The 13,132-nt window shown below is 38.1% G+C and overlaps 1 protein-coding gene across 1 annotated transcript; it reads right to left on the bottom strand.

Annotated features, from left to right (window-relative positions):
* Positions 1 to 6,268: 6,268 nt before the first annotated feature.
* LOC143561950 (uncharacterized) lies at positions 6,269 to 10,074 on the bottom strand. Its single transcript, XM_077049901.1, has 7 exons — positions 9,048 to 10,074; positions 8,764 to 8,924; positions 8,478 to 8,685; positions 8,119 to 8,356; positions 7,894 to 8,038; positions 7,395 to 7,596; positions 6,269 to 6,417 (listed from the first exon to the last, which is right to left on the bottom strand). Exons 1-7 carry the CDS (start codon positions 10,072 to 10,074, stop codon positions 6,269 to 6,271), a joined length of 2,130 nt encoding a protein of 709 aa, XP_076906016.1.
* Between the last annotated feature and the right edge of the window lie 3,058 nt (positions 10,075 to 13,132).

The following is a 13,132-nucleotide window of genomic DNA, read 5'->3' as shown; positions in this document are numbered from 1 at the left end:
ATATTTATAAGGTTACAGTTTATGTGATAAATAAAAGAAAATCTAAGATACAATTTCATAATTCTACAAGATATAGTTGCAAGACTTGGACAAAACTTGATTGTTATTTTTTTTTTGAAAATATATCTATTATCATACATCAAAATATTAATATACCCTATATTATAGGTTGATAGTTGTTGAATGATCATATTACACTACAAGGAAAACAACCAATAGCGGCGACATCTGAGTTGTCGCCGCTAAAGGCCATGATCCGCATGCTTCATGTGAGGTTAGTTACTAGCCATTGATAAAAAGTTGATCTAAAGGCGACAATGTGTTCTGCTCATCTTTACATTCACACACCATAACCTTATCCTCACCTATCTATTCTCAAACACCCAATCTTCCTCATTGACGAAGCTCCCCTCAAACATCAACCGGCCATCACCTCATCATCGTAAATTAGCTCCATCATTGTAATCGTAAAAGCTCCGACACGCCGTCAAACACTTTCTTGACGCTCCACACCGTACGTCACCATCAACCATCTTGTTGAAGCTCCGATACCGTAATCAGAAACAACTTCAGATCTGCCACCGTAATTTCAAGATTCGGCACCGTCAATCTCCGCCAACGTATTTTCAAGATCTGCTACCGTCAAGCTCCACCATTAATAAGCTCTATCGCTGTCGGACTACCACCGTATTTTCAAGTTCCGGCCACCCGTTTTTTATTTCTTGTAATTTTATGTAGAAGTCATTTAAAGTTCATGTAATTTTAAACGATTTTAATGAGAATCAAAGTGTGTTTTGTTTTGGTTTGTTTAGAACTTCAGTTTATTCCTACTCAAATGTTTTGTCGCATTCAAAATGTGGAACTCTGCCTCCGGCAAAATTTCCGGCAATTTCTCTGGCGACGCCTTAAAGATTTTGCGGCGACTAACAGGGCATCAGCGGCGAGGAACTAGCAGCGACTAATTATGTTATTTCTTTTAGCAGCGACTTACGGGGTCTTTATCGGCGAATTTTGTCGCCGCTAAAACTCAAATTTCTTGTAGTGTTAGCCAATAAATGATTTCCTCTTGGATGCCATATGGAGTGAATAATTAACATTAGAACTTAACCTAATCAAAAACACATTCACGAAATCGTGTTCCTCTCTTCTCTCTATAAATCGGTTTTCACATAAACCCTAATTCCCATCCTAAACTATACATTCTAAAGGGGAACTCGACCAAACTGGCAATCACGTCGTCTACATCATACTCCTCTGTTGTTGCCACCCTCTCTGTTGTAACATGTATGCATATTATTGAAGGCTAATCATATTATCATGTTTATCATTACTAACAGGAAGAACTTATCAACAGCGAAAAAACACACTTTAGTGCGGAAATATTCAAAGAGAGTCTTGGTGTTAACACTTGAAGTTTGGTGTGAACGAACTTAGTGTATAACCGTGCAAAAGAAACGGGTTCACAAACTAAGTAGTAATAAGTGTCACACCCCGACCAAAGGCGGAAAATGCCGGGGTGCAACGTGATTGGACAAATACACAAGACACTATTTAAAGTGACAATATTCATTTAACTCATTTTATTTCAACAAATCGATAAACAACACTTCTCGTCTACACAAACAAACTGAATACAAGTAATAATTATATTGTTCGTTTTGCTAATGTCCTAAAGGTCTTGGTAACGTTTTCTGTCAAGTACTCGAGTTTAACAAAAGTCAAACCTGTAACATTTCATAAAATAAAGTTTGTCAACACAAAGGTTGGTGAGCAATTCATAAGTTTGAGCATATAAGTGTATAGTATGAAAATCCACAAAACTTGTATACAAACAATAAATAAGAGCTATAAATTGGAATAAATAGTTATCGCTAAACAAGTTAGCGACACCTAGCTATTGGCAATTAGTCTAGGATTTTATGACAGTTGCTAATAAGCTTACATTAGCACCACCTAACTACAAGGGGATGCCGAGTAGTCTAGGATTTATAGTTATCGTTAATAGCATACGTTAACTACACCTTGCCATTGCCAAATGGTATAGGATTTATAGTTTTACCATCCAAAAGCTGTAAACACATAGTCAAATAAGCATACAACACCAAATCGAGCAATTATTCAAGTAAGGTATACAATCACGTTTGTGGATTTAAGATGCAAGTAATTAAAGCATTTAGTTTGATAAGTATGAAATGTCACCCTAAAACGAAAGATGAAAAAAGGGGTATGAAAGTGCTCACCTCGATTGATGAACCGAGAAAATAAATAAATAAATAAATGAAGCTCGAATGGTAAACGAACAGATCCAACTTGAAACGATAAACACCGTAGCTAAAATAAATAATGTAATATATATTAATGAACTTGAAACCATAATGAAACTATATTGGAAACATTGAATGAGAAGGTTCGGTTGTTAATCGGGTTACCGGTTAGTTTGTTAATGGTTAGGGACTCGTACAAAATTGATAAATTTAAAGTAAAGTAATATTATTTTATTGGGCTTTTAAATAACTAAACCAATGTTAAAATAGAGACAAGGGTTTTAAATCAAGAGTTCAGTTTTCATAAAAATGAATTGATAATAAAGCTTATAATAGTATTATTAATGATAAGATAGTAATGATAATAATACTTCTAAAAGGTATGTTAGATATATATATATATATATATATATATATATATATATATAAGATAATGATGCTAATAATAATAACGATAATTATTATTAATAATACTAGTATAGTATAGTACTAATAATATTAGTCAAAGAATAACGATCTTAGTATTAATTAAAATGTTGTTGATTAAAATAATAATAATAATAAATAATATTGATAGTAAATAATGATATCATACTCGATGTCGGTTTGATTTCTAAACGAATTCATAAAATAAATATAATAATATTATTGCTAATAATAAATGATAGAAATATGATTTTACTAAATAATAATAATATGATATTTAATAATATTAATAACAACTTTAATATTTATAATAGTAATAAATAATAATATCAATTAATAAATAAAATAGTATGTTATATGTAATAATACTAATAATAATCTTTATGTCTTGATATTAATACTAATAGCAATCGAAATTTGTTAAGTATAAAAATAATATTAAAACCGGTCTAGGATGAGACGAACCCGAGACCTCTCGTTCAACAACTTATATACAAACCAACCGAACCAAAATAATTAAACCCATATGAACTTAACATATCCATTACCCGATCGTTTATCTTTTCCTGAATTCCAAAATAATTCAATACCCATCCATAATCGTTTCAAATAATATAACCGATAACAAAAACCATTATTAACAATTTAGATCCGAACAATTTATAGGCGAAACCGAAAGCACCAACGCCCAAATTAGTTTACCTATTAGTCGTACACGAGTCGTGGCTCTATACCGAGGAATGACACGAGTCGCACCTGCCGGAGACGGAAACCGCAACCGGAGGGAGAGATGTAGAGAAAGAGAGAGAGAGACGACGAGGGAGAAAGAGAAACATGAGAAGTAGAGAGAGACGAGAGAGATAACCAATTCCGGCCACCAGCAAACGCGCCGGAAAAACGGGGAGAGAAAGAGAGGGAGCTGCGTGAGAGGGAGAAGCGGAGAGAGAGAGAATCTGATACACCGGTGGCCAGCCTCCGGTCACCGGAAAAACGATTATAGGGAGGAAAGGGGCTGCCTGAACGCCGAGGGAAAGGAGGGGGGGTCGGAGGTGATGGAGCTCGCCGGAAAAGCGAGGCGGAGTGGGAGGGGGTTAAGGGGTCGCCGGAAAACGAAACCAAAGAGGGAAAGAAAGAGGTTTTGGGTGTGGGGGTTATCAGAGAACCGAGAGGGAGGAGGGAAGTGGTGGTGGCGTGCGCCAAAGGCCTGCCGGAAAACGGCTGGGAAGATGGGGGCGGCTGGTGATATTAATGAGTTAGGTTTAGGGTTTTTCTCTTTATATACATATCACATATTTACATACAGGCCCTCCAAGTTCTACGTATTTTATGAAAATGTATTAAACTTAAGAAATGACAATATAGATTCAAAAAAAATGGTAAGTATTACCCTTTACAATTTATAACTAATTTTTGTTAAATGAACAATGATTATTACACGCCTACATGACGGGTTTTGGGTGAATTAAGTACTTGAAAAATTTAAAGATCGACTAAAGTGATTAATAAAATTACCGGGTCAGGTTTACAATACAGTACGGGTTCAACGTATTATTTATTAAAATAAAACGCGAAAGAAAATCCAATACCCGAATTTGACGAATGTCACAATAAGTGCCATCAATGTGTTAGCTCTTTTACGAGAAATCGGATTCTAACTGAAAAAGATGGTGCTGGGGTTTTCACAAAGTGTAGGTCGATCCAAAGGCAATACATGATGCTTATGGAGAAGATGGGCGATCCAAATAATCTAAACAACAGCGTTAACAAAGTATGATATTTGAATTTACAGCTTGATTGGCACACAAACAGTTGTCTTTTGGCACTCCAAGAGACAACGTCTAGTTTCAACTTATCGTGCCTAACTGATGTGTACCCACAATTAAGTAGTACTATGAGGAGGCATTTTTCTAGTAGCCATAACGGTGCATATACAAGATAATTTGATATTTTGATGTGTAAGAAATAAAATAAAAACCCATTTGAGTTGAGAAAAATCTAGAAACTCATTTTTAATTACATGTTTTTAATTAAAATTTGAATCTTGTGGTTCACAATTAAAATTCATAAAAACCGTAAAGGTAAAAATAATTTTTTCTCTCTCTTGAAAATATATGTAAAAGTTAGTAAAAAATGTAAAAACATAGCAAAACAATTTTTTTCAATTTTCCAATACTTTGTATTAAATGTAATATCATATATTACATATGTAAAAAAAAAAGAACGATATTACATAAGGTTTTTTACGGATTTTTTTAACTCAAATGAGTTTTCATTCTATATATTACCACTAGTAAGTAAAATCCAAAGTGTGAATAATATGCATTTATATATGAGAAAATTACTATTTGAGTTGAGTGCGGAGTCACATTGAGTCCCCGAAAAAAATGAACTGGTTGAATCCCTATGGTTCCGAAAATGACCCAAATAAGTTCCTCCGTCAACTTTCCTTCATTAGCACTGTTAAAATTATGGGCAAACTAGTCAATTCACTCCTTAAAAGATTATAAAGAAAAAAAATAAAAAGGAATAACCGTTCTTGCAGCTTATAAATTTCCCCCTTCCTTCCTCGACTAATCATAATATTAAATGAATCCGTCGCTGGAGCTGAATTTTGTGAATTTGAAGCGAACGTGAAGGACATCTTTGAATAGTAAAATTCTATTCTTCGATTTGCTGTTGTTGCATTATTAGCTAGTTCTATTCATGGTTAAGCTCAATTGCTGATGGTGATCTGTTATCATGTTTGAACTAGTTGTTGTTATTTTAGGGTTCATACTCAATTGTGTTTTTGTATTCTAAACCTCAACCATACCCAAAATGGTTACTTTTTCATCATCACTATCAGATTTTGTGTTTATTTGAAGTGGGTTTTGTGTAAAGTTCACTAATTTGGTGATGCCTACCAAGTGTTCGACGAAATGCCGCTTAGGATCAAATTATCAAATTGAGTGCTTTTTGTAAGTTTTTATGAAATGATTGCCTAACACGATTAGTTTTGGCATTAATAATTTTGGTTCAAAATATTTTGTTAGTAAATTTAGGTTCAACTAGTTTATATAAAAAAAAGTTCTCTTTGGTTAGTTTTTTAATAAAGTAGTTTGTTTTTTTAGGTAGTTCGTTTCGATTAGTTTTATTAGAAAAGTAGGCCGATTCGATTAATTTTGATATAAAAAAGTAGTTTGGTTCGATTAGTTTGGTTAAAAAAGTAGTTTGGTTCGATTTGTTTAGATAACAAGATAAAGGTGGCCTTGAGTTCTCGTATGCCCGTTTGTACGCTATATGTTCTAGTGATTCTTCTCTGTTAGATGGCACACCCTGAAACATCTAAAGCCGCATCTAGATATAATATGGAAACAATGGAGATTAAGAAGATTAAATGAACATAAAAGTTTTGGAGTCTATGACCATAGAAGTCAATAACATATGTGTCTCTATTTAATGCATACATTGACTATTGAAGATTTGAAGTTAAAAGATTAAAGAAAGCTTTAACTAAATGGTGCCTTGTTATGAAACCTTAACGGAATTCAAACAAGTTTTGCATTCAAAGATTGACTAATTTGACCATAAAAGTCAAACTATGCATCTTTAGTTAAGAGCCGAGTATGTCGTACTTTGTGAACACTGAAAGCAAATGCGTAAACATCAACACTGTTGCCATAAGATTCCCGATGATACACTTCAGGAGCCATGTACCAATCTAAAAGAAACACGCCAAACACGCAATCTAAAAAAAATCAATTTTATAATTATTAGGTTACACAGTGACACGTTTTTGGTACATGAACTAGTGCCTCCTACCATTTTTTTTGCAGGAAAAAAAAAAAGGTTAATTGTCTAGAAATCAAGTGTAAACAGAATTATAACACCAAAGGAAAACAAGTGGGGTACGTTTAGTTTTCTCAAATCTCAAAAAGTAGTTTGGTTCGAATTAGTTTATTTTTAATTTTTTAAGTAGTTTGGTTCGATTAGTTTTGTTAAAAAAAGTAGTTTGGTTCGATTAATTTTGTTAAAATAGTAGTTTGGTTCGATTACTTTAGTTAAAAAAGTAGTTCGGTTCGATTAATTTTTTTAAAAGAAGTAGTTTGGTTCGATTACTTTAGTTAAAAAAGTAGTTCGGTTCGATTAATTTTTTTAAAAGAAGTAGTGTGGTTCGATTAGCTTAGTTAAAAAAGTAGTTCAGTTCGATTTGTTCAGTTAAAAAAGTAGTTCAGTTTGATTAGTTTTATCAAAAAGTAGTTCGGTTCGATTAGTTTTTGTTAAGAAAGTAGTTCGGTTAGTTTTTGCTAAGAAAGTAGTTCTGTTCGATTAGTTTTTGTTAAAAAAGTAGTTCGGTTTGATTAGTTTTAATAAAAAGTAGTTCGGCTCGATTAGTTTTGTTAAAATTGTAGTTCGGTTCAATTAGTTTTTCTTTAAAATAGTTTGGTTCGATTAGTTTTGTTAAAAAGTAGTCCGGTTCGATTAGTTTTTTTTAAAGTTGTATGGAGGGAAATTTATAATGAGGGATTAAAACTGAGCATGGCCACAAATCACAGGGATTCATACGAACCTCATGAAAGGGCATATTGGTAATTTTAACATTTTCAAAGATGGAATCTTAATGGTTGGGACTCATTTCGGAACCACTAGGATTGGCTACAAATTCTTCTCACCCAACTTAACCACATGCGTTACAAATTCTTCTCATCCAACTTAACCACATACTTGGGTCTTCCAAAATAGGGGGATGGATATATGAGTTGCCAAGGAACATGCCAACAACCTCCTCCATTGCTGGCCTATTTGTAGCTTCAATTTGAATACACCACAATCCGATGCGGATAAATCTTGTCATGGATCCTGAATCAACAGATATTCTGGTATCAATTATATTTGAATGTGTTCCATCCACCCAATTTCTCCATATCTGCATTAATTCAAAAAAAATATAGTAGTAAAATCTCACAATGGTATGTCAAGAGAAACTTAAAAAGACTTATGTCCAATAGCCTCCTTGATGAGTTTTCCAAGTTAGATTATATAATGCAAAAATGTAATCAAAAGATTTAGGTTTAAGTGTTGTGAAAGTCCATAGATCGACATCAAAATCCATGTTAATTATTTGCTTAAAAAGTATTTTGGCAAAATAGGCTATCATCTATTGATGGGAAGACATAATTTATTCAAGCACGAGTCTGTTGTGATCCAATCTAATCATACTTACATATGCAGTAATCGTCTCCTCGTATTCAAACCTGTAGGGATGCATTTTATGCCCTGATATAGTTTCCAAAACTAACATGCCGAAATCAAAAACATCAGTCTTAGTTGACAGACGACGATGCATATATTCTGGTGCTAAATATCCCCTGTCACGTATACAATGAATGTATTAAACATCACCAGTAGTTGATGGTTCTTTGCAGAAGAGGTACTGCAATGCACTCACCTGGTCGCACAGATCTTATCCATGTAAATGCAATCGGTGTCGTTCATAGCTGCAGACGCTGCATAGTAAAAACCATGCAGTTTCGGGTCCAAACCTTCATCTAACAGAATGTTCCCTGCTTTGACATCGCAATATAAGACCCTAACTGGAGCATGCTTATGAAGGTAAAGAAGTACCCGGGCAACACCTAGTAATATTTTGTACCGTTCATCCCAGTCCAAGGGAGCACGGTTGTGATCTACAAAGACAGATCATGGTACACATGCTTAAAAAAAGAATCATAGTTGGTATAATTTTGAACAGTAAACATAATGCTTGTTCTTGAACCATCATGAGTACATTTTAAACTGAAGTTTTACCATGTAACACATGTCCCAAAGTTGCGTAATTATGTGGGATATCATAGATGAGGTACACGCTTGATCGTTCAATGCACCATCCAGATAACTGAGCCAAATTCGGATGTTCAACCTTTACAAGTATTGACACTTGATTCATACAAGAGTCATATCGTTCATGAGGATATGGCCCGACAACTGTTATATCTTGACCATTTTCCAGTTTTCCCTTAATTAATTAAGAAAGAAACAAGTTAACATTCCAGCAAACAAATTAAGGGCAAACCTAAATTGATTATATGGATACCTTGTGCATGGGACCAAATACGTCACGTGAAATTTCATTCGATCTAGAGAACTTTTTAGTTGCAATATTAATAGTTTTAAAATCATATCGGCGTAATATTCGGTTTTCACCTCCAACAGTATAAAGATATGACTCCAGGGACTTTGAACTGCTACCTACAACTACAAGTTCAACATATAACTTGTTAAAAGTGGATACATCAGAGGGAAATTAAGGATCGACAACACTATTTGTAGCTGGTAGCTAAGCATATATAATGTGACAAAACGAAGCGAAATTAATACCTGAGTTTTCATTACTAGATGGTATTCCAAAAGCGGGTACCTTTATACCAAATATTTTCGTGTCCATAGGCAGTAACATCTTGTTGGTTTTCTCGTGTAAGGCTAAGATTGATTCAAGACCCGCGACAACCTGGGCCATTGTTGGACGTTTCTTTGGATGGCTATGCAAACACTCGTTGGCTAGTTGTGCAAACTTATTCATACATTTAGAAGATATTGTTCCGGTTAAATTAAAATCCACAATATGCTTTAACCTACCTTCTTTAATGTAGGCTTGAGCCCATGCTGCCAAATTCATTTCCTCATCATCAACACTTGTATCTAATGCTTTCCTCCCACACAAGAGCTCAAACAGTATCACCCCAAAGGCATAAACATCCGACTTTCTAGTCAGCCTGCTGGTTTGAAAGTAATTCGGATCCAGATATCCAAATGTACCTTTCACCAACGTCTTGACATGAGTACTAGCCTGATTCGTTGGAACTATTTTCGACAACCCAAAGTCCGAAACTTTTGATGCCCAACTGCCATCTAATAATATATTCGAGCTCTTGACATCTCGATGCACAACTCCCTGACTAATACCCGTACCGGTGTGAAGATACTCGAGCCCACGGGCAGCCCCTATGGATATTTTGAGCCTTCGCACCCATGTTAGAGGAGACAGACGTTTGTGGAGACGATCTGAAAGAGTTCCATTGGGCATATACTCGTAAACAAGGATCATCTCGTTTCCATCACTGCAGTAGCCAATTAAAGAAACCAAATTGCAGTGCCTTAACTTAGAGAGCATCTCAACTTCAGCCCAGAATTCTTCAGCTCCTTGACTAGAAGTTGACTCCAGCCGCTTAATGGCAGCACCCAAAACAACACCTTCTCCATTAGTAAACGTTCCTTTGTAAACTTTGCCAAAACCACCGTGTCCGATCACCAATGACTCATCAAAGTTTTTGGTTGCTACTTGAATCTCGGGAAAAGTAAACCGACAACACTGCGGTAGACAATCTAAAGCTGACGATTGAGACATACTTGCTATTGCTTTATGAAGAGTTGCCTAGATTAGAATCAAGATAGCATCTCAAAATATTTGGTCTAAGAGTTGTTGATCATCTGATGTACATGTATTGGGGTCATCATATGGTCAAACATACATACTATAAAAGGTGAAGAGGTATGTACCCGCCTCAACACCGAGCAAGGCGGGTCAACCCACAAGATAAAGACATTATGAAGGCACAAAGCCAAAACCTATGCGCATGGCGCATACAAAACATGCTCAGGCATCATGTGCTCGCGCATCACATATGCGCGCGGCGCATCAACGCGCGGCGCATATCACATGCTCGTGCATATCACATCTGCCCAGGCACACATATGCTCGCGCGTCACATATGCGCGCGGCGCACCAGCGCGCGGCGCATATCACATGCTCGTGCATATCACATCTGCGCATGAAATATCTGCGCGTGAGAATAAAGAGAAGACCTCGCGCATCCTCAGGATTGGCTCATATCACACATGCACATAATCGACCTCGTCCTTATCCAAATCAGGATTAGGGCAACCTTGATTGTGCACGTCAGACGACCTTCCAGAAGGCATCTTTTTAAGGAGTAAGAATATGCTGATGTTGACAGCTGCCAAATGAAAGGTCGACAACTCAGCATGACACATGTGCTACCACGTGATTACAACCAACGAGAAAGCGCCAGGTGTCCCAGAGGACACGTGGCGCAGTGCGATTGGAGGAGGCCAACGAGGTTGAGCCCAACCAGTGGAAACCCTAGCACTATAAATACAGCATCAACTCCACTTTGATGGGGACATTCATACTCAATCATTGACAGTTACAGGCAGTGATATCACATTCAATCATATTGAATTACATTCACTCACAGTCAGTTACATACAAACACACAGTCTCACAATCAGAGGGTATTCAGCTATTAAGCAATACTCTTGAGATTCCCTTACACACATTATCATCTTCTCCACAATATACTGATTCTCACGCCGGAGGGTTACCCCAAAGAGGACCCCTCTGTCCCTTTCTGAGGGGTAAGTAACGGCGCTGTTCATTTTGTAGGTGGAAGAGCACGGATCCAGAAGAACCATCGGTGAAATAGTATAATCACACCCGAGGAAGGTAGATCTGCTACCAGTGAGTAGATCCACGTTTCTTCATTGGCGCCATCCACTGTTACATCGGCAATCAGATCTCATCAGATCTACATAAAAATCAATCACCATGGTTTCTGGCGTTCGTAACGTTGATCAAGCTCTGGAGGATATTGAACGTGAGGGTGTTAACGACGGACAGCAGGTTCTGAGGGTTCCGCGTGATTCTACGCGTACCACCAGCAACCGTCCCTTCGTCACAACCCCTCACGGCCAGACTGAAACTCCTCCAGACGATCTCACGTTACAAAATATGGCCGGCGCGAAACTGAAAAGACCAATGGGTCCAGAAGAAGAAACAAATGATCCGAATGAATGGCTCATAAACGAGCAGCGGCGTCTGATGGAAAAGTACAATGAAATGGTCAAGCAGAAGAAGCTAGCCGACCAAACACAAAGGCAAGCTTTTGATAAGCAGACTACAAAAAGGCCGCGCGCGCCGGAAGAAGGACATTCTGTTCACACTGCACACACTGAGTTCAGTGATGAAGAAGTGCATAGCATGAGGAAGACGCGGGATACTCATGCAGGAGGCTCACAGCTCCGCGCGCCTGTTAACATGGCGCCTGGAGCCAGAGCCGATCTGGATCTGCACATGCCGTACAGCCCACCAGTCAGAGGGCAAGTGGACGTAACCACACCCTACAGACCAGCCATCTTGGTGAAACACTCAAAGTTCACTGCGCGCATCGCGCAGGCTCCCATCCAGCACAAGACCAAGATGCCAAGTGGTTTGGGTAAATATGACGGCACGACAGATCCAGACGATTTCTTGCAAGGTTTTTACAACACGGGAAACCTAGAGAGCTGGACGATGCCAACATGGTGTCATATGTTTGCTCGTTGCCTAACGGGCGCGGCGCGAGTATGGTTCGAGAGCTTGCCGACTGGGCAAATTGATGGGTTCGAGGAACTATTAGAAAAGTTCCAAGCCCACTTCGTACAGCAGCGCAGGCACACGCGCGATCCTGATGACATCATGCACTGCGTACGCAGGAATGATGAAACGATTGAAGATTACATCACTCGGTTCAATCAGGAGTCTCTGGCAATCGGAGGTATAACCAAGCAACTCCTGCGCGTGGCCTTTATACAAGGCGCGCGCAGTGATCAATTACGACGAGCTCTCGTAAGCAAAGATGGCATGCCCACCACGTGGGCCAAGTTAATGGAGGCATCGCGAGTTTTCACGAGAAATGAAAAACAGATTGCCCAAGATAGGGCAAGAGAAAGAGCGCATCAGGCTGAATCACCGCGCAGCAAAGAGAAGAGGGCCAAACAGAACTCAGTATGGTCCAGGTTGCAGCCAACAAGTTTTTCTTCCGCAGAAAAGCAAGCGCAACCAAGCTCACCCCAACCCCAAAAAGATGCTCGTAATCGCGGGGAGGGTGACAAGAGGGAGGGCAGCAGAGATCCTAGCAGACCTCTGCCAAGAATATGGACACAACTCACTAAAACACCTTCACAGGTATTAAGTACTGAGAATGTTCAATTCAAGCCCCCCAAGCAGCTACACTACAAGGGACCGCAAAACACTGGCAAATATTGTGAATTTCACAGGTCCCCGGGCCACAACACCGACGCATGCCATCATTTAAAGGATGCGATCGAGAAGGATGTAAAATCAGGCAGGCTGGCTCACTTGGTGAAAAACCAAAGAATAGAAGATGAGCAACCGGAAGGAGCCTCTGCCAGTAAGAAATACAAAAGAATCTGTGTGGCTGAGGGGGGACGACAAGGGCAGATGTCAAAAAAGAGAAGCGCGCAAATCCACGGAGATTGGCGCGAGCAGCAAGTCATCTTCCCAAGAATCAGGGGAGGCCCTTCAATAAGCAGTCCTCTCGTCATCACCACACACATTGCTCATTACGAAGTGTCAAAGGTCCTGGTGGACACTGGAAGCGAAT

Source organism: Bidens hawaiensis, unplaced genomic scaffold (assembly GCF_021521415.1).
Source record: "Bidens hawaiensis isolate Kalapana, Puna unplaced genomic scaffold, B.hawaiensis_p1.1 tig00020887_1, whole genome shotgun sequence".
Lineage (NCBI taxonomy): Eukaryota > Viridiplantae > Streptophyta > Magnoliopsida > Asterales > Asteraceae > Bidens > Bidens hawaiensis.
The sequence above is the reverse complement of the archived record's forward strand: the minus strand, read 5'-3'. Positions and strand labels throughout refer to the sequence as shown.

Coding starts and splice junctions, on each gene's coding strand:
- LOC143561950 (XM_077049901.1), bottom strand. CDS start 10,074: ATGTCTCAATCGTCAGCTTTAGATTGTCTACCGCAGTGTTGTCGGTTT. Junction 8,686..8,763: donor TATTTGGTCCCATGCACAAG/GTATCCATATAA, acceptor TAATTAATTAAG/GGAAAACTGGAAAATGGTCA. Junction 6,418..7,394: donor CCCTATTTTGGAAGACCCAA/GTATGTGGTTAA, acceptor GATTTTTTTTAG/ATTGCGTGTTTGGCGTGTTT.